Here is a 20,091-nt window from a genome sequence, read left to right as displayed (position 1 = left end):
TATTTGTCTTGAAAAATCGTATTTTACCAATCATTTTTCCTTTTGAATTTCAAATAAATCATTTTTTTTAGTTATAGTTAGTTTAAAAGCTAGTAAACATCATCTGCATTTCAAATAACACTAACGTTATACTTTCCAGCCGATACGCGGAAAATCCCCTCCAACCGAAGAAGCCAACGAGAAAATGCAGACTGAGAGCAGCGAAGGAACGCTCAGTATCACCGACTATTGTCCTGAATGGGCGTATCCCGAAGGCGGAGTGAAGGTGCTCGTAGCGGGACCTTGGACTGACACGTCGGATCAGTACACTGTGTTGTTCGACAATTTTCCTGTCCCGTCGATATTGGTGCAGAATGGACTGCTGAGGTGCTATTGTCCAGGTAAGTTTCATTCATTTTCTGCCTCAGCATTACTGGGTGCTGTCTCGAGTAGGCGTGACTAAAGAAGGAATCAAGGTTTTTGTGGCGGGACCTTGGACTGACGTATCGGATTTGTATACTGTTATGTTTGACAACTTGTTATGTTTACCAGAGCTCAACGAGGGCGGCGGGTTTAGGGTCGGCAACGCGCATGTAACTCTTCTGGAGTTGCAGGAGTACATAGGCTACGGAGATTGCTTACCATCAGGCGGGCCGTATGCTTGTTTGCCACCGACGTAGTATAAAAAAAAACTTTCTTATGCCGTAAATATTAGTGCAGAATAGACATTAGATTGCTAAGGTTTCATTACTCAGAGAGGTTACTCTTCTGAAACAGGTCAGTCAAAGTAAAGTTATGCTACCTATTCACTTTTCGAATCATCTTATCGATCATCAATGGATCAGCAACGGCACTACCAGAAAATAAGTAAAAAACGTAGTTTTGAAAAACTTATAAAAAAGAAAGTCTTTGCAGAGACAGGGTTTAAAGTTCTCAAAACTCTGTAACTCGTTCCACTAAAAGTTTCTAATCAATTTATGCCCAAACAGAGTACTCCCATAGAGTACAGCTTACACATCCTTAGCCCTCTGTACCTTTTGAAACAATATTTGAACATCTTATTCCAGCACATGAAGCCGGTCTAGCAGCACTTCAAGTAGCTCGTGGTGGCCGAGTGGTCTCAGATACCGTAGTCTTCGAGTACAAGGCTGGCCCGGCCACGGCACCGTCCCCTGCGTCCGCTCCGTTGCCATCGCTGGACTTCAGGCGGTTTTCGCTATTGCAGCGCTTGCAGCGGCTGCATGGAAGACTGCAAGTCAAGATTGAACCGATGGACGACAGTAATCCAGTAAGTAAACTGTTATAATACACCTGGAAAAATTGCTCGAGTGGAGACGGTTTTCGTTGCTGAATGGAAACCTGCAGATCAAGATTGGGCCGATCGATGATGTTAATAAATTCCTTAATTCATTAGGGTGAATAGTCATTGAAAATCTATCATAGAGTGTCCAATTCTAAATGGATTAGCTGTCACATAAAATGTTTGTAGGTATTTTTTGGAAGTATATCCCATTTATTTATATAGAAATGTGATAGTTACGTAATAAAAATGGAGTGAAAATATATTTCTTCCGTTATTATATAAATTAAGACTAACCAAAGGAAAGTTTAAGTAACATTTTTATAGGAACCATCATTCAACGCGAGAGGTATCAGTTTATAATGGCCTTGAATTTAATGATGGTTCTTTTTCGATCATATGCTCGATGATAGCATATTTTGTACAAAGTATTATTCTCTTCTTGTGTACACCATGGTGCAAGTCCAGCAAGTGAAATTGGTTTATTATACATGACGCCACTAAAAATGGTGAATTGTGCTGATCCATGTTATTTTAAGCCCATCACATTGTACCTGACCATGATTCTAGCAAATAAAAAACTTTGAACTTTGACCAAACAAAAAGGCTTGCCTGTTTATTACAGCGGGGATTTTAACCTTTTCAACGCTTTTCCACACGTGTCAAGAAATGCCATGGACGCCAAAAAGTTAACTGGTGAAGAGCGAATATGAAGCTTAACTGACAGTAGGAAAGTCGCTTTGACAACGTCCGCCATAGCCTTTTTAATGGTCATTGGCGTCGCGGGCACGACAGACGATGACCGTTTTAGTGGTCTTTGGCGTTGAAAAGGTTAAATAGATCTGTAAAGTTAATAGCATCTAAGAAGGCAAACTAATTTACACACAACTATTTCCAGATAGAAGACGTGCAGCTATATTCCAATCCCAAGTTCGAAGACAGACTCGTCTCTTTCTGCCGGAACCTAAGTTCCCGTTCCTCCGGCAACTCGGAGGGCTTCACCACCGAACCTGGCGAAGAAGGCTCCACCATCCTTCACCTGTCTGCAGCGCTGGGCTTCACTAAACTAACTACGGTGCTGTTGCGGTGGAAACAAGATGACTCGAGCTTAGCGCTGGAGAAGGAAGTCAATTTAGGGGCGAGGGACAGCGAAAATTGTACGCCTTTGGTGAGTTGAAGCTGTTGCTTTTAGATTTGGGTTGGCATCAACATGCATCATAGCACAATAAGATGTGTGGCTACTGATTTTTCTCTTCATAAAGTAACTTCAGCGGTGGTGTTTAATGAATGACGTATAAAAGCAGCAGTAGTAAAGGAACTCTAATTATAGTCTCATTTAAAAAGATAATACAATAAATAATAAATGCTTCCCAAATAAATTCTTTATAATGAGCACAAGCGTGCATTAGGCTCATTCACAGAAGCCACACACAGATATGTAAACCTAGATTCTGGCTTCCGTGAATGTGCCTCACTAACTATATGTAGTTGCGATCAATCTTCAAAATATTTTCAAGAGTCAAAACTCTCTATCTATCAGCCATACGTGTCCACTGATGGCCTTCCTTGAGTACAGATTGCCACCAACCAAAACGCTGTTAATTATATCATTAATAGGTATAAACTCACAAAACACTTATGAAGGAAAACAAATATTAAATTACAAAACTGAAGATTTAATAAAGACAAAAAAAAATTGAAATATCGTAACCGTGTATTGCAGATGGTAGCAAGTGCCGCAGGCCACGTGGAAACAGCCATCGTCCTGGCGCGGTGGAGCGCCGGCACGCTGTGCGAGGCGGGCGCGCGCCAGGCGGCGGCCGCGGCGCGGCGCGCCGGCCACGCGCGCCTGGCGGCCCTGCTGGAGCGGATACACCCACCCACTAGGGACGGTGTCTTCCTTAGGCCTGATAGGTAAATTTGAAACTTTACATACATTGTATTAAAATAAATAAATATACAAGAATGGGTTAAAAGACGTATTTTTTCCTATTTAAGGTACCTTTCTTGATCTTTTTGGCGGTTGCGTCTTGAAAACAGCTTAATGAGATATCCATTATTTTTCACATAGTAAAATGGTCACATTATTAGAATTCTTTATCTCTCTATGAGGCCCCTTTATTAAATAAAACGAAATTGAAACCACAACCATCATCTAAATCCACAGCGCAGGCTTCGTCAAAAGCATAGGTACTAAACAGAATCCGCAACAAACCAATACAATTCAATCGTCCAATCAATCAAACAATCAGCTGTCAAATCGTCGTTCAACATTGTAAGAAAGAATTAATAATCTTTTTGAAGTATTTGCTCTTCGCATAAAAGTATCAAATTGCAATAAAAGCAAGAACCGTAAAATACATTCTTTTTTGGAAATTATTCTTTTGGCTAATGAATCTTCTGCTTATCCGTGGAGTAAGACTACCGATATTGTCTCTAACGCTTAAATGTTTCAACGTTCCAGTTTATCACAAAAGGGTCGCGCTGGCAGCTTGGAGAGTAACCTAGTAAAGCGGCCCTCCATCGACAGCGGAATCAACATGGCCGACGCGTTCAGATCCAGTTCAGCGATCGACAAATCTGATAACAAATCTACTGCCAGGTGAGACATGTTACTTACTACAAGGAACCCGTAGCCTTTTGTCGTACCCACCAAAATTGGACTGTTTTTATTAAGGTCCCGTCTCAGCATAATGCTAACCTAAAAGTTAGCGCTGATCCTCCGGCGAACATTTTCATATAAGTACATTCAAGACAAATTGGTCATTTTTGCGCATAGATTCAAGATAACTCAAGACAATGGCTCAGAATCGTATAATGAGTTGCCAAAAGAAACTAAAGCTCAAATTAATCATCGTCTACTTTAAAACGCCCTGACCAGGTAATATCAAAAACTAGTCCTCTAGGTTTATAATCGGCCAAATCTAAAAAAAAAAACCGAAATTTTCGCCGTTTCAACCTTACCACTTAATGTCGAATTAAAAGACGTCGAAGAGAATGTTAGGCATTGATTTCGGATAGTATCTTTCGTTGTTAGTTACTGGTATTCACCATGTTTTTTTTTAGTTTCTGATATTTTCACACTTGTCAATATTGCAAATGCTAATTTTATGAAGTTTAGAGTGATACCACATTTAAATATACGACAAAACGCAAAAATGTGGAGGCAAGAAAACGGACACTCCTTACTCCAAATTGAGTTTTTTTTATTTTATTTAATAGTGGAAAAATTACTGTCTTGGGTTAGACGTGAACTCATGGCATCTGGATCTATACTCCAGCGCTCTGCCAACTGAGCCACCAATACCTCATACCATAGCCAGAAAATTCGATCCAGAGGACGTGAGTTCAAGTCTCACCCAAGGCAGTAATTTTTAATTCTTCTAAAGTTATTCTAAGCTTATTAGCATCGTTCGCAGATGTTTTTTCTTGTTTAAAATTAATTGAGATTTTTTTTTATAATCAACATATTCAATCTAATGCCTTTTACACAAAAATATTACTTAACTGTTTCAGATGGGAACGTAGCATGTCATTGCCTCTAGACTCCGATAACTCTGAAGACAGTCTTCTAGACTCCAAGATCGGTCGTCGTATGGACCTAGCTCTTTGTAAGTGGAAGCCTGTTTCATAGGATTCACTCCATAGTCTGTTTAATTTTCCTTTGCTGATGATTATTTATTTACAACAAAACTTTTCGTCGGGTTTTGTTTGCTGCATTCGCGTTCAGGATTTAGTTTGTAAGTGGGTTCTATGTCGGTTGAGTGTGTAAGGTCCTTCTCATTGTGACAAATTTATAATTAGGATATTAATGTTATAACATAAGTTACGCGATTTACATACCTTGAATATTACAGATTTTATTAAATGAGTTAAACTACAATAAGATCAATGTAAGTGAAAAGTTAAAAACGACGGTAATTCATCTTAATACCTAGTAAAATAAAATTGAATATATCATTATAAGTAGAAAAATCATTAAGTTGCTACAATAGTAAATGATGCATTTCGATAAAAGACAAAGAAAGGGAAGTAAAAAAAAGTTGAAGAAATTAAGGATATTGATAATGATATTATCTACTTACCAATAATTGAAGATATAGAGCATTAATATTAAGAATAAAAGGAACTATATCTTACCATAGTGGAAATAGGTTTTATACGTAATTTGAGATTTACCAAGAATAAGGTAGCTTTCAAAGCGATCCCAAAGTAACTGGTAAAAGACAGAGTTAGGAAATATCGGGTCAAGAATGAGAAGGAGCCTTCTGTTCAGGCGAGACCGCGCCGCGGCGCGCGGCGAGCCCCCTCATAGACGTGGAGGCGCTGTCCGACCCCGAGCCCGAGCCGCCGCCAGCCCCAGGTCAGTCGTGAAACGGTATAGACGGTCATTGGCAACGGAACAGTACAGTCAAGTATACGAGTAGCCTAGGACTTTGAAATATACACAATATAACTAGTGGCTCTATGAGCCGTATACTTTGCAAACCCCAATGGCTCCACCATAAAAAAATACAAGAATTGAATCAACATAAAAATTATGTGTAACTATCGAAACTTGTCATTTCACGAGAATCGCTTGAGAAATGCCAGCCTGAAGGAAATCTGGACATGTGAAACCGTTTTTGTATAAGCTGAAACTGAGGCCTTCGCTCCGCTCGATCAATTAACGGGCCAAGTCCAAATAAGGAACAAAAACGTAAACTCTCAGTGTACATAGAAATGCACAAAAGTAAAGGTAGGAATGAGGAAGATGGATGAAAGAGGTGTTAGGATTAATTAAACAACTGAATGAATCTTTCTTAGAAACCTTAACTTGATCTCACCCTCGAAGCTTAGCTTAAATTACTAGGTAAATAGCTTTAAAAAATTAGAGTACAGAAAATTTGGCAATGCTAAACCACAAGATCCTGCGATTCAAATCGAAATTTCACTATAATATGAGCACCTTCACTCCGTACTTAAATATCATGTCAGTCACGAACAACTGTGTTCGTCCCATACTTTTTATGTCAAAAAAACTGCAACTGCGCAAGATACAAAACTGGGTCCAAATTGCCTTGGTCTCTAACCAGCTAAAATATGTATTAATAATTTATCAAAAATTGGCTACTAAAATGACAAATAATTAAATAGGAGCGTTTTATTTTTAGGGAACAGATATCAATATAGAAACGTATCAAAATTAGACTTTTTACAAGACTGAACTGTTCTATACCATTTCAACTAGCAGTATTCTCCGCTCGTCCTATCGATGTTGTGAATTGTTGTACGTAGAATGCATCGCCGCTCTGGCAGCTCGATCTTCTTCTAACCAATGTTATCTCTATATGTCTGTCCCTCTCTACCGCCAATCTGTAGTCTCCAAGGACACAATGTTAGTTTTTGTAGTTTCTTCTGTATTTTTGTATCCAATTATGAGCGGAGATCCCCTGTGTTGGTGTTTGTAGAATTCAAGCCAAACTGACTTTAGTGCCAGGTTTCTGCTCGGAATAAGGTTCAGTTTGGCTTGCTCGATGTTGTGAATGGATGTCGCTTTCAATGGATCGTATTGGTTAGCCACTATCCACTGTACTTTTTCGACACATTCAAATCGATTGGCTCCTACATCGCTACATTTGAAGTCATCGTTGGTAAACTACACAATACATGTTTCAGAAGCTACAAGTAACAATATAACACTGCATGATGGCTCTATTGCTTGCATGAAATATATGATATACGTGCTTTTTATGTGTAGTATCACGAGTTTATATTTTTTTTAGGTTCACAGGTGAGTTTTTAAGCACTGTAAATTCACAATCACTATTTTCACTACTGGATTTATTTGGCACCTACAAATTAACACAATTTTTATGACTATCGTCAATGTTATATTTTTATTTATTTATTGGATACTATTATTTTTTTTTAAACTTTGGAATAATCTTCCTTTTCAAGACACATTTTTGATGAAGTAGTTACTATTAAAAACTATAGTAACTTCTACAACAGCGTATTAGAAAAAAGAACACAGAGTTATGTCAAGGAAATGTTCTAATATGTACTTACCAATTCAAATTTTGTCACAAATAAACACAGACATGTATGCAAGCATCTTTTCCAATACTTATATTTTATTCTTGGATTGAAGTTTTGAAGTCCATGACAAATTAAAAGTGGCGGACCAGTCACCAAAGATTCTTGATTAGATGAAGATAAATAGAAAATATGCTTGTTAAGAATAAGAAGCCCTAGAGAGAACCACGTTCGACGAGTTGCCTCTCTGTTGTACTTGTAAATTCGTACGTAAGTGTGACAAGAAGGCAACACGTCGAACGTGGTCGAGGGCCTCAGAAGAATCGATGTCGTTTAATGTTTTAGCACAAAACCATGAGCTACACACACATAAGCAAAGTATGTAATTGATAAATACAACAATATAACGGAACAGTTTTTCTATCGCCTCATGGTAGTCGTCAATATCTATGCTCAATTTGTAGCTTACAAAAATGAAAACGGAAATAACCGCATGTCAACATTCTATAACTTATTATTCTCTAAGGTTAAAATAGATCGTTGCAGGACTAATCCATGCACAAATGTTTGTCTCAAATAGATGTTATCTTTAGCAAACTTAAATATTGGTGAGGGCCTAAATGGGCCTAAAACCTTCGGGAAAATGAGCGTTTTTTCTGGACGTTACAGGAGATAAGGATCGATTAGATAGGAGAAGATAATATGCTGGTTTTTTAAATACTACGTCGGTGACAAACAAGCATACGGCCAGCCTAATGGTAAAAGGTTAAACATATGGACGCCTGCAACTCCAGAGGTAACACTGGGTTTAGTAACAACTTGACTGCAGTTTTCTGTACTTAAGAAGGTACTTCCCCAGTTGGGCTCTGCTCTAGATCTGGAATGAAATCCCCAGTGCTGTGCCCTACCAGACTAAGTGAGATGACATTCACAGTGCCCAAACCTCTTTTGGGCGTAGTTTAAGGACATATCCGGGCTGATAAGGATAAAGTACAAAAATTAGGCTTTTATTTCCGCACATTTCCTTACGTCCACAGGAATGTCGCATAACCTTAACTTATAGACGCTAAAAAGTTTTTGACCCAAATCTAATCTGAAATATCAGAAGAATTAAACAAATAAATTGCAAAAAATCTGAATTTTGACACGAGCTTATTCGTACAATCACAGTACTTAGGTCTTCAAGGCTTCAAGGCTTTGTATACGCCAAAATGATTCTAATGTCTGATCTAATCTGATTGTCATGTGATATATGTGATGTCAATTTGAAGACCGGAGTGTTGTAATTTGTACCTTATAATTATTGCAAGAGATACCACGTTATAACAATGTTTCAGGGGAGCAGGATGACCGAGTGTTCACGCTGGCGGAGCAGATCATAGCGGCCATGCCGGAAAGAATAAAGGTATTGAAATAGCATATGAAATAATTCACTATTCCATATTTAAGCTAGCTAAGTCCAACGGTCTCCAAGAAAAACGCATTTAACCGATTTGAAGTGATCCCATCAACGTTTGTTTTACTTTAGAGTAAAGAGAATTTGAAATAGAGGTGGATTGTCAAAGAAAATGTGTAGCCACTGTAAATTTACTGCCATCTTTCGACACGTGATTACAACTTTTAGATCGTCATTTGACTTTGATCCTTATTCTTTAACTGATATGTGTTAAACTTGTTAAATACCAAAAAGTGGCGCTATCTATTAGATCAAAGGCCATTAAAGTATAGCGGCATTTTTTTCGAACAATGGCGCCATAACCTTTAGGCCCGGTAAGATGGCGCTTTTGGTTATTTAACACATATCAGTAAAAGAATAAGGATCAAAGTCAAATGGTGTTCAAAAAGTTTTAATCATGTGTCGAAAGATGGCAGAAAATTTACGTGGCTAACAAAGTTTTCTTTAACAATCCAACTCTATTTCAAATTCTCTTTGCTCGTGTACTAACTTTTATGTTGTCTATGATAACAGTCAACATTATGTAATTTGCCAGGGATATGGTGACATGAGATGTTAAAAAGACACACACACACATAAATCTTGCCAACACTATTAATGGCCTTAGTCAAGATGTCAATGGAAATCTAAGGGAAGTCGAAATGAAGAATTTGATATTCGTTTCTACAGAATCCTTAGCAGCCATTTCTGCCAGTCCGTTTATCTAAGTTCTCGTGTCTGATTGAAAAACATGCGGTACGGATATTATAATATATTGTCAAAAAGAAAGTGTTAGAAAGAAGCTAGAGCGAGTTCGAATCGACATCCTTTTCTCATTCACACTCACTCCCAAGTAGTAAATTAAATTAAACTTAGCAGTAAGGCGATTCAAATTAGGCGATAAAATAAAACATCTCCTGCAACAAAATTTTTGGGGAGGAGCGCTGTTTACCCTAAAGTACAGGTTATACCTATTTAGGAAGCAGAGTTTCTAATTTAAGGAAATCTATGTAATTTGATGTTTAAGAAATAAATTCATTCATTCATTCATTCAATACTCATCGATACAACTCAGACCAAACAATGAAAAAAAAATTGAGGAAATTTCACGTAAAATATCTCATGGAAAAGTTCCAATGGAGTTGTTAGGTAAAATAAAATCCGGGATATGAATTATGACTTGTTTTTTCAGAACGAAAGCTCATCGTTGCTCGGCTGTGGACTAGATGGTGGTAGTGGTGGGGGCGAAGACACGCTCATGGTGCCGTTACTTGATGATAGCACCAACTTCAGCAGCGATTTCAGCTTTGAGTTCTGCGATAACACCTACAGGTATTTTCCGCTTGGCGTTAGAAGGACAAACTAGAAAGTAGGATGATCTAAATAACATAGTTCCATTGAGTACTTCTACTTTTTTAATTTCCTTTACTTTTCTGGTTCGAAATCATAATAATATATATTATACTCAATATATATTTATTTTATAGTTGTATCAATGTGTATTCAAAACTTGCATTTCATTAATTTCAGTGATTGTACACTTTTCTGGTTCGAAATCATAATAATATATATTATACTCAATATATACAGTAGAATCCGGATATAACGACCTTCAAGGGACCGGCGATATTATGTCGTACTAACCGGATGACGTATAAAACGGATATTTACATACATATGTATGTAATTATGTATTGGACCGAACTTGAGTAAATAATATCGACGCTAAAAACGGTTAGTCGTTATAAGCGACGTCGTTATAAATGAATTCTACTGTATTTATTTTATGGTTGTATCAATGTGTATTCAAACCTTGCATTTCATTAATTTCAGTGATTGTACACTTTTGTTTTTATTTGTCATTCATTCAGCGTTACTTCTGTTCTACTCATTTCCTTAAAGGTTAACTGGAAGAGGTCCTATACAGGGATAAGTTCGCTTTTATTTTATTTTATTTACTCCGTAACTGTGTTTTTCGTGTTTTTATTTCTATGTACAATAAAGTATATACATACATACATAATAATATTTCTTTTATTTAGCGTTTACGCTGGTCACATCCTCAACTACCGTTTCAAAGATAGGTACCATGTATTTAAACGGTTATATAACTGGTGAAAAACTGCGATTTCCTTAAGGTACAAAGCTAAATCTCGAACTAAGATCAGCAGAGCGACATATTCATACTTTTTTATAATTATGACGGTGGAAGAGATCACCATAAACATACCCTCACGATTCCTCTACCTCATATAACCACCAAAATTAGATTTGATTTTTAGAATAATTATAAAAGTATCACCTCTCTCTGCATCTGAATGTGCATTTTCCCATGGAAATTGGAAATTTTGGATACTAGTGCAGATGGACACAAAAATAACTAGATATCTACAAATGACTTTAATCAAGTCATCTATTAAAAACATCAGAAATCATTTTACATTTTTCTACAGGACATACTGTGGCGGCTCAACCCCTTGCTCGTCCGGTTCCGTATCTCCAGGCTCAGCGCTCTCCCCACCACCACCATCCCCACGAGCGCCTTCGCTGCCAACTGCACCTTCAGCGACCCTGCAGGAGTTCCTGAACGCTACCACACACTTCTCTAGTCTTACGTTAAACGGTGAGTGTTAAATGGCAACGTCGCCTCCACCGGTCTGTTTGGCATCGCTGCCAGTCATCCCAGGTTCTGCTGGCTGTTCTGCAAATCTGCAATATGCACAGCAGTCACCCGTTCGTTTCGGACCCGGGTACGTCCTTAAACTACGTCCAAAAGAGAGGTATGGGCATTTTGAATTTCATCTCGCTTTGTGTGGTAGGGCACAGCACAGCGAATGTTATTCCAGATCTAGAGCAGAGCCCAACTGGGAAAGTACCTCCACCTTACAGAAAACCGCAGCCAAGTAACACTAGACCCTAATCATAGTGTTGTGTTCCTGCCGGTAAGTAAGGTTGCCAGAGCTCAACGAGGGGGAGGGGGGGTTTAGGGTCGGCAACGCGCGCCAGAGGAGTTCCTCTGGAGTTGCGGGCGTACATAGGCTACGGAGACTGCTTACCACCAGGCGGGCCGTATGCTTGTTTGCCACCGACGTAGTATTAAAAAAAAGTCAGTAAAACACAAAACAAAAGGGCAGTCAAGTTTGAAATGAATAGTTAAAGAAAATGATATTTAACATCTTAGAGATCATTTTATCTCATCTTATTTTAGAGGCCAAAACCCTTTTTGGGTCGCTGAGCCACATTAGTTAGACTGTGGGTAAGACCGTGGGCCTTATAAGAGCAGGTTCAATGAAATCTTTTTTCCAGATCGCGAGCAACGAGAGCTGTACTCGGCAGCAATCACAATCCAGAAAGCATATCGCCAGTACCGCGGCCGGCAGCTGCAGCGACGGGCTGCGGCCGCCGCTATCACGATACAGAACTGCTATAGGCGGTACAAACAGGTACTTGTGTGTATAGTGGAACCTCCATAAGTGTAAGGCCTGAGTCGATGCTCGAGTTGGGCGTGCGGCGGGGCGTGTGGCATGCATGTTAAACAAATGCAAACGTATAGGAGTGGCCTTAGTGCACGCTGCTCAAATCACTTGTGAGCCCGACGCCACGCCGCATGCCCCGCCGAACACTTCGAGCGTCCACTCAGGCCTTACACTAAGGCAAAAACCTCGTTAACACGAACCAAGATAAAACCCAAACTAACTGCTTTGGCTCAGCGATCCAAAAAGAATCTTGGCCTCCGAAACGAGAGAACGCCACCTGTCCCAATCCAGCGCGGTTTCCTGCCATGAATTGGCATTCAGCCGACGCAGGTCCGCCTCCACGACATCACACCAGCGGTACCTGGGGCGCGCGATCGGTCGACGGCCGGTTGATCGCCTCAAGTACGCTTCCTTGACTACGCGATCCTCCCCCATTCTGAGTAGGTGACCGAGCCAGCGAAGTCTGTGGGATTTAGTTACGCCGATGATATTGGGCTCAGCCACCAACTCTTCGATCTCGGCATTTTTCCGGATCCTCCAGGAGCCGTCGTCACTTCGGACAGGTCCCAGGATCTTCCTGAGCACTTTTCTTTCCGCTATCAGGAGCTCAATAATTTTAAGTACTTAAGACGATGTAACCCACGATTCCCTTCACGGCTTAAAACATGAAATTAAACCTGTGCTGTCGAATAAATAGACATTCCTATTATTTAACCACCTCTAAGCTTTCTGCCATTATTTTAGCCCTAGTATGTAGAAAGTTATGGACATTTATTTTACAGTTCGCGTATCTAAAACAAATGCACTGCGCAGCGACTGTCATACAGCGGGGTTACCGCTCACACCGCGAGCGTCGTCTCGCTCACCAAACTACGGCTACCATCAAGTAAGTAACAAGAGAGTTACGGAATCTATTGTCCAAATGTTAGACCTATTTAGTACTATATAGACCTATTTGACCATGCTAACAGGTGCGACAATTATTAAAACAATAGCAGACACCCTTTTTCACAACGCCGACATTTGTCAGTGACATATGTCGAGTGATAATTGTCAAATGATAGGTGACAGATGACAATTTCGTAAATTGTGTATAGATGTGCTCATAAACATGACAGGCGTTTTGGTACAGTTAACCTCATGCATAATTTATTAGTTATTTATATCGGTTGAACACCGGAAAAAATAAAAATACTTTTATAAACCTTCACATAATTTTATTTGAAAATTGGATTTAAAAAAAAACCGGTCAAGTGCGAGTTCGTTTTACTCGCGCACCGAGAGTTCCGTACAAACTTTGAATTATCTCTTTGTACTATAAAGGCAAAAGGCTTTTGATTTGAGGCATACCTATACTAAGCATAATTGTGTACAGCGCCATCTATCGGCAAATTGTCTAACTAATTTGAGCGATGTACCTAATGCACGTATGTTGATTTTGCGTGGATAATTCTCTATCATGTAAACTAATTTAATTTTTTTTTTCTTTTATTTGAAAAAAAAAGGTGTCTTTAATATAATCTCATAGCAATTTCTAGTGTAATAAACACACTTATAGTTGATTAAATTGCAAACTGAATGTTTTTTGTTACTTAAAAAAAAAGTTACCAAGATAGAGATATGATTATATTTTTCCTGTAAAATTTATAGTAATGTTAATATTATGTACAAATTTCATAAAGTTTTGTATGTACCATATGTTCTTGTTAATAAATGATAACTAAATTAATTGATATTTGACTTGATCGATATGATGACTTATCTAAATCTGTTGTTTAAATATTATTTATAAATGATATTTCTTCTCTTCTTCTTCCTCGCGTTGCATTGTCCCGGAATTTTGCCACGGCTCATGGGAGCTTGGGGTCAGCTTGACAACTAATCCAGAGATTTGGCGTAGGCACTAGTTTTTACGAAAACGACTGCCATCTGACCTTCCAACCCAGAGGGTAAACTAGGCATTGTTGGGATTAGTCCGGTTTCCTCGCGATGTTTTTCCTTCACCGAAGAGCGACTGGTAAATATCAAATGATATTTAGCTCAGCAGTGAATGTGTTAAAGTGAAAAAGCTGCTACGCGCTACGAAGTGCTACGGCTTGCATCTTAACGTAAAGTTCGACCTCAAGGAGTATTTAAAAAATAATGCAATGATTTTAATGTAACATTAATTCTAAGCGAGGTCCACTTTCGCTTGTCTGATGAACTTTCGCTTGCTTGAATGATAACTAAATGATGCGGATTGGGGACTTCACATACACCTTTGAATTTCTTCGCAGATGTATGCAGGTTTCCTCACGATGTTTTCCTTCACCGAAAAGCTATCATTTATATTTAAAAAATAGATTTAGATAAGTGCCATCAATACTAATCTCGTTATTTCTTTTAGAAGGACTTACTCTCAAAGGAGACAGAATCAAGCAGCTAGGAAGATACAACAATTCATGAGGCAGTCTAAAATCAAGTAAGTGGATAATTATTTGATCTTGCTTCTACAAGTACAGTCAGTAGATCGTGTCATTCACGGAGACGCGTGCCCTGCCATTAACATAGGTAGTATAGGTTAATTAGGTTGCTTCAGATGCAGGGCAAACTGTCCAGAAAAGCGGGGCTCCATCGACTCAGGGAACGAAACAAAGATTTCACGTTTCACGATATGTCTAGAAATTTCACGATCTGCCTATTTTTACGACCGGCCGCCGACATGTAGACCGGCGACCGACATAACTGTTCAGCGCGGTTGTTGACAAGGTCAAAATATAGGTATGTAATAACACGCAAGGTTTGACATAAGTATCGAATTTAATTTTATGCAATAACTATTATAATCAAAATCCTACACTATATAAAAAAAAAATGCGCCAAAAGTGCCTTAAATCATTTTACAAATGAGTTGAAACTCTTCAAACCGCTGGATCTATTTCTACGAGTATCACACATTGTACGTAATCTCGTTTTCACGTTAAAATCCGCATCGAAATCGGTCTATCCGTTGGAGAACTACAAAGCGACAGACAGACAGATAGACAGATAGACAGACAGACAGACATTAGCGTCAAACATAATAACACCCGTCTTTTGTGTCGGGCGTTAATCAAGACTTGTATTGAATATTGAATCACAACTTAACTTTTAAAGCGGGACAAAATATTAAGAAGTTGCGGACGGGGTATATTTAGAGTGTAAATTCAATACAGGCGAATATTTAAACGGTGATTAGCATAGGACCTAAGAAGTATATTGAGATAAATGTTGCTTACGAAAACTATGATATTATTAAACCATACAAAACAATTTGGCCCGATGTAAAGCAACACCCAAGGTGCGTGATACGAGCTTTTTAAAGTAACTGTCAACGCTTGTTGGCAGTGACTATAAAAAGCTCGTATCTCGTAACGCCTCTTCGACAAAATAATGTCATGTTTTGTCCGTAATGTTTGCAGTATATTGCTGCTCGGTATATTTAAAAAAATAATTACTGGTAAATTTAAAAAAATAATTAAAAAATTCAAAATTCAAAATTCAAAAATTTATTCTGCAAGTAGGCCTCAAGGGCTCTTTTACAAGTCAATACAACATTTATAGTAACATCATATAGTGACAAGAAAAATACATAATATAAATACAACAGCCAATACCTGGGTAAACATTACAATATAATAATCTTAAAAATTAAGTGTAACTTAAAAACTTCTTAATTAATAATTACACTGATAAATTCTATATCTGGTTTAATTTATCTCCCGTATTGGATGTATACACTGCAAAGAAAAGGTCAGGTAGGTGTCAGTCATATGGCTTGGTTTTCGAATTCAAAAATTGGAAATCCAATAAAATAAATAATTTCAAGCCTTATTAAGCTTACTGTCGGACTTAGTCAGTTTGTGTAATAATGTCCTATAATATTTATGCATTATTCATTTATTATTAAAAATGTACCGAGAGTTTCGTATATGTAAATATATATTCCGTCTTTAGTTGTGTTTATAGATCATATTTTTTTTTGTAAGTAATTAATAGCCTTGGTTTTGAAAAGATACTATTGTTTTGTTTTGTTGTAATATTTAATAATACCCTGTATTTTTTTCAGTCTAACGGCCCGATTCGAAGAATGAAATACTATTACGATAAGTTCTGGTTTAGATAAGTTCTCATTTACATATCGTTTGTATGTCGTATAATTGACAGAAGCAGCTTGATTCGGGCAACTAATGTCACTTTGACGTTAGAAATATAGTAGATAGATATAGTAGTAGGTAGTATTGGGATCACAGCGGAATCGAAATAAACGTCAATTTTGACATTTCGATTAGTTATCGATCTTTCCAAGATCTTAAACGTGTCTTAATCATTCTTCAAATCGGGCCGGTGCAGTCGGTTCAGATACCGGAGTTTTGAACAAGTTGTAGCGCTTTTTTGAAAAAGTCGTAGCGATTTTTTGGAAAAGTCGTAGCGCTTTTTGAAAAAGTAGTAGCGCTTTTTTGAAAAAGTCGTAGGGCTTTTTTTGAAAAGTCGTAGAGCTTTTTTGGAAATGTCGTAGCGCTTTTTTTGGAAAAGTCGTACCGCTTTTTTGAAAAAGTCGTAGCGCTTTTTTGGAAAAGTCGTAGCGCTTTGTGAAAAAGTCGTAGCACTTTTTTGGATCACAATACGGCTGTCATAATTTAATTAGCAATCTTGTGGCCTTTCTCGATGGACTGTATACATTCGAATCCGGAGTTTATAACTTTCGCTCGATGGAAAAGAATCACGGACATAATACGTCTAAAATGCACTTTTTTTTTTAAGTATGCACAAAAGCTATAAATATGAAAATTCCTTCTAAAAATCGGAAATACCATGTTTGAGGGAACGTAACTATTACTTTCTTTTTATTAAAACGTGCAAAAAATTAACACTAGAACCGTCGCTATTGGGTCTGCTTGACCCGGGGCCTTTATTATTAACGCTAACTTGCTCGTTAGGTATTGCACGATGATGTCGTTTTTAGTACCTTCAAGTAAAAGTGCGTCAAGTCGATTCGTCATTTCGTTTGTCTGTCAGGGCGTTACACTCACGAGCTACGGACGTCTGAAGTGTCTATGGGTCTGACCCGGTAGCGACCGTTAACGTATGTAAAATTTTCTTACTTCTGGGTCCACTGGACCCATGTGTGATTAATTACGTGACTAGTAATTACATGATCTAAAAACCATTGTCTTTAAAAATTTTGATTTTTTAGCATAAACGTTAACTGCTCATTACATTACATCAATTTAACTAATAGAGTATTTCTGAAACTGAAAATAAAAATGTTGGAGGAATTCTCCAGGAGGAAAAATTCGGAGTGCATTCACGGATCATGTTTTAATATACATTGAAATCGTTTTTAGGCATTTTTGATGAAACAATTCTAGTAGTTTAAGAAAATTTAGTTTTTAAAAAGGGAAATAAACCGCTCTGAAAGTTATTTACATAAAAGCGCTAAGAAAAGTTAAAAATGTCATTTATAGATTTAGATTAGCGAATATTTGGCGAATATAATCGAATTCAAGGAATATTTTGTGTATAACCATTGCCTTTAAACAGTTATCATTTTATGTTAATTTTAATTACTGGGTCCAGTAGACCCCAAAGCAACTAAATGTGTTTCGAACTAAGGCGCGACTGTTCTAGTGTTTTTTTTTTTTTAATAAATATTATAGGACGTTATTACACAAATTGACTAAGCCCCACAGTAAGCTCAATAAGGCTTGTGTTGTAGGTACCTAGACAACGATATATATAATATGTTACAATTATAAATACTTAAATACATATAAACACCCATGACTCAGAAACAAATATCCGTGTTCATCAAACAAATACCTATATGTCAATCTTACCAGGATTTGAACCCGGGACCATCAGCTTCATAGGCAGGGTCACTAACCCACTAGGCCAGACCGGTCGTCAAATTAAAAAATATTTCTTTCATCTCGCTCACGCTAACGCTCAGTGAGAGTAAGAGAAGTAAAGATCCCATCGGAAAAAATAACAAAAGTTGCCACTCCCCGACGCAATATTCAATAACACTAATATGGCTTCCTCCAACTTTTTCATTTTCCGCTTCGTAAACATATTTATCTAATATCGGTATATTCCCCCATCGCATAGATACACTGATATTACAGGCGGAACGGATGGCCTTTCCGAAAATATCTACTACAAGGTGGATAATGAATGGGGTATGAAGAGAATCAAATGCTTGGGATAACTTGTTTGTATGTTAAGATTAGGTGGGATAGTTTTCGTTTTAAAAATAAACCTTAGGTACTGTAAATGGGGCATTTTTTTTGTCGACTTTAATATTTTAGACTTAAATCGACCGGGATATATTAAACCGTGATTATCTTTTGTATTGTTTTTGAGCTCCCGATATTTCGACGCAGTTACATGCATCATGCAGAAAGTAATGTATGGATGATTTATGGGCTTAACTTAAGCACTTTACAAGCATACATTTTTTTTTTACCTACTTTTCATGCTTACACTGACCAATTCTAAACGTCATAGATGTTTATTATTAAGTATCACGAAATATCTAAGAATTAAACGCAGTTAAGACGCGTGCCTAAACTCATATTGTGATGCTATTAAAGGTTAGATTTGACACATCTGCGAGTCATCGTGGATGACACGAATTATATCATGCTTCTAAATGTCTTGGGCCGAAGTTACTTGATATAATCTAACCTATAAAATAACAATCAATATAAAGAGACTTAACTAAAAATAGAAGAATGTTTTGATCTCGAAAGATAAGGATACTGAAGCCTTGCTTTTCTAAAATACAACTCAAATTATTTCATTAAAATATGGACCGAAATAAGTAACTCACAAGAATAACCTAAATTAATAAAAAGAGACACAACTTAACGAGGCAAACACAAGGCTATGCTGATGACACTTAAATACATCCCTTCACAATAACATTTCCTCAACGAAAGTATTTGGAATCCCTTTTGGACTCATGCAGCCTTCCCAATAACAGTCTTATTTCATCGAAAAATCCCGTGACATAAATCGTTTTACGTTGGAGGTTCTCAAGGGTCCAATATCAAGTTCATTATAGCATCACAAAGGGGCCAAAGCCGTTATGAATGGCTGAGGGTTATGTAACACTCACTGGTCCATTGCTCATAAGTCGCTTCTAGGGATCCGTCAGTAATTAGAGTAAAGGGTGACCAAAAGCATAGGCACTGTTGTCTTTCGGAGTAAGCCAGTTAGTTGTTAGTATTCACGGTAATTCTGTGGATGCTTCATTGATTTAGATAATACTACGCTACGGAGACTGCTTACCGCCACCGGCCGGCCGTATGCTTGTTTGCCACCGACGTAGTACAAAAAAAAATCAAACTAGTACTTACTAAACTATAAAAATATCGATACTATTTTAGAAAGGCTTAACGCCAAAAGGATCCTTTATAAAACTACGCGACGAGATTATTCCTATCGGTATTTTAAATATGTTTATAGATATTGTATTTTTATACGTAACATAGGAAATAAAATTAGAAAATGTATGTTATATTATTTATACGTTATATGATTTGAAAGGAGATATTTAGTTTATTATAGGAAACATTATTATACGTGTCGAACTTTTTCAAATTTAAATTATAACAAAGTATGTAGGTAATAGACGCACCCAAACTCAACAGAACCCCGTTTTAGTCAAACGTTTTTTGGAAGTATTTCTTTATAGAATATGTTTTCGTCCACGACAGATATGAGCATTGTCAATCGTTTTAATAACGGTCCCGGGTTGGGCTTTCTTATTTTCTATTGATCATCATTTCTATAACGCTATTACTTTCAAGTTTTCTCTACATTTTCGTGGTTAAACGTTTATAAAAATAATAATATCA

At 37.6% G+C, this 20,091-nt stretch overlaps 1 protein-coding gene across 2 annotated transcripts in view; it reads left to right on the top strand.

The window, feature by feature from the left end:
• The window catches only part of LOC133523955 (calmodulin-binding transcription activator 2), a 314,418-nt gene that overhangs the window by 279,823 nt on the left and 14,504 nt on the right, over positions 1–20,091 (top strand). Inside the window, exons 8-20 of one of the 2 annotated variants that reach the window (XM_061859684.1) lie at positions 140–380; positions 1,047–1,267; positions 2,178–2,447; positions 3,003–3,193; positions 3,744–3,881; positions 4,796–4,890; positions 5,556–5,642; positions 8,635–8,702; positions 9,925–10,064; positions 11,186–11,355; positions 12,039–12,175; positions 12,991–13,094; positions 14,595–14,669. In XM_061859684.1, coding sequence (XP_061715668.1) covers positions 140–380; positions 1,047–1,267; positions 2,178–2,447; positions 3,003–3,193; positions 3,744–3,881; positions 4,796–4,890; positions 5,556–5,642; positions 8,635–8,702; positions 9,925–10,064; positions 11,186–11,355; positions 12,039–12,175; positions 12,991–13,094; positions 14,595–14,669 — 1,937 coding nt within the window. The remainder of the gene's footprint in view (positions 1–139; positions 381–1,046; positions 1,268–2,177; positions 2,448–3,002; positions 3,194–3,743; positions 3,882–4,795; positions 4,891–5,555; positions 5,643–8,634; positions 8,703–9,924; positions 10,065–11,185; positions 11,356–12,038; positions 12,176–12,990; positions 13,095–14,594; positions 14,670–20,091) is intronic. The other variant, XM_061859685.1, reaches the window with a different exon arrangement.

This window comes from Cydia pomonella, chromosome 13 (assembly GCF_033807575.1).
Source record: "Cydia pomonella isolate Wapato2018A chromosome 13, ilCydPomo1, whole genome shotgun sequence".
In the NCBI taxonomy this organism is placed as follows: Eukaryota; Metazoa; Arthropoda; class Insecta; order Lepidoptera; family Tortricidae; genus Cydia; species Cydia pomonella.
The sequence above is the reverse complement of the archived record's forward strand: the minus strand, read 5'-3'. Positions and strand labels throughout refer to the sequence as shown.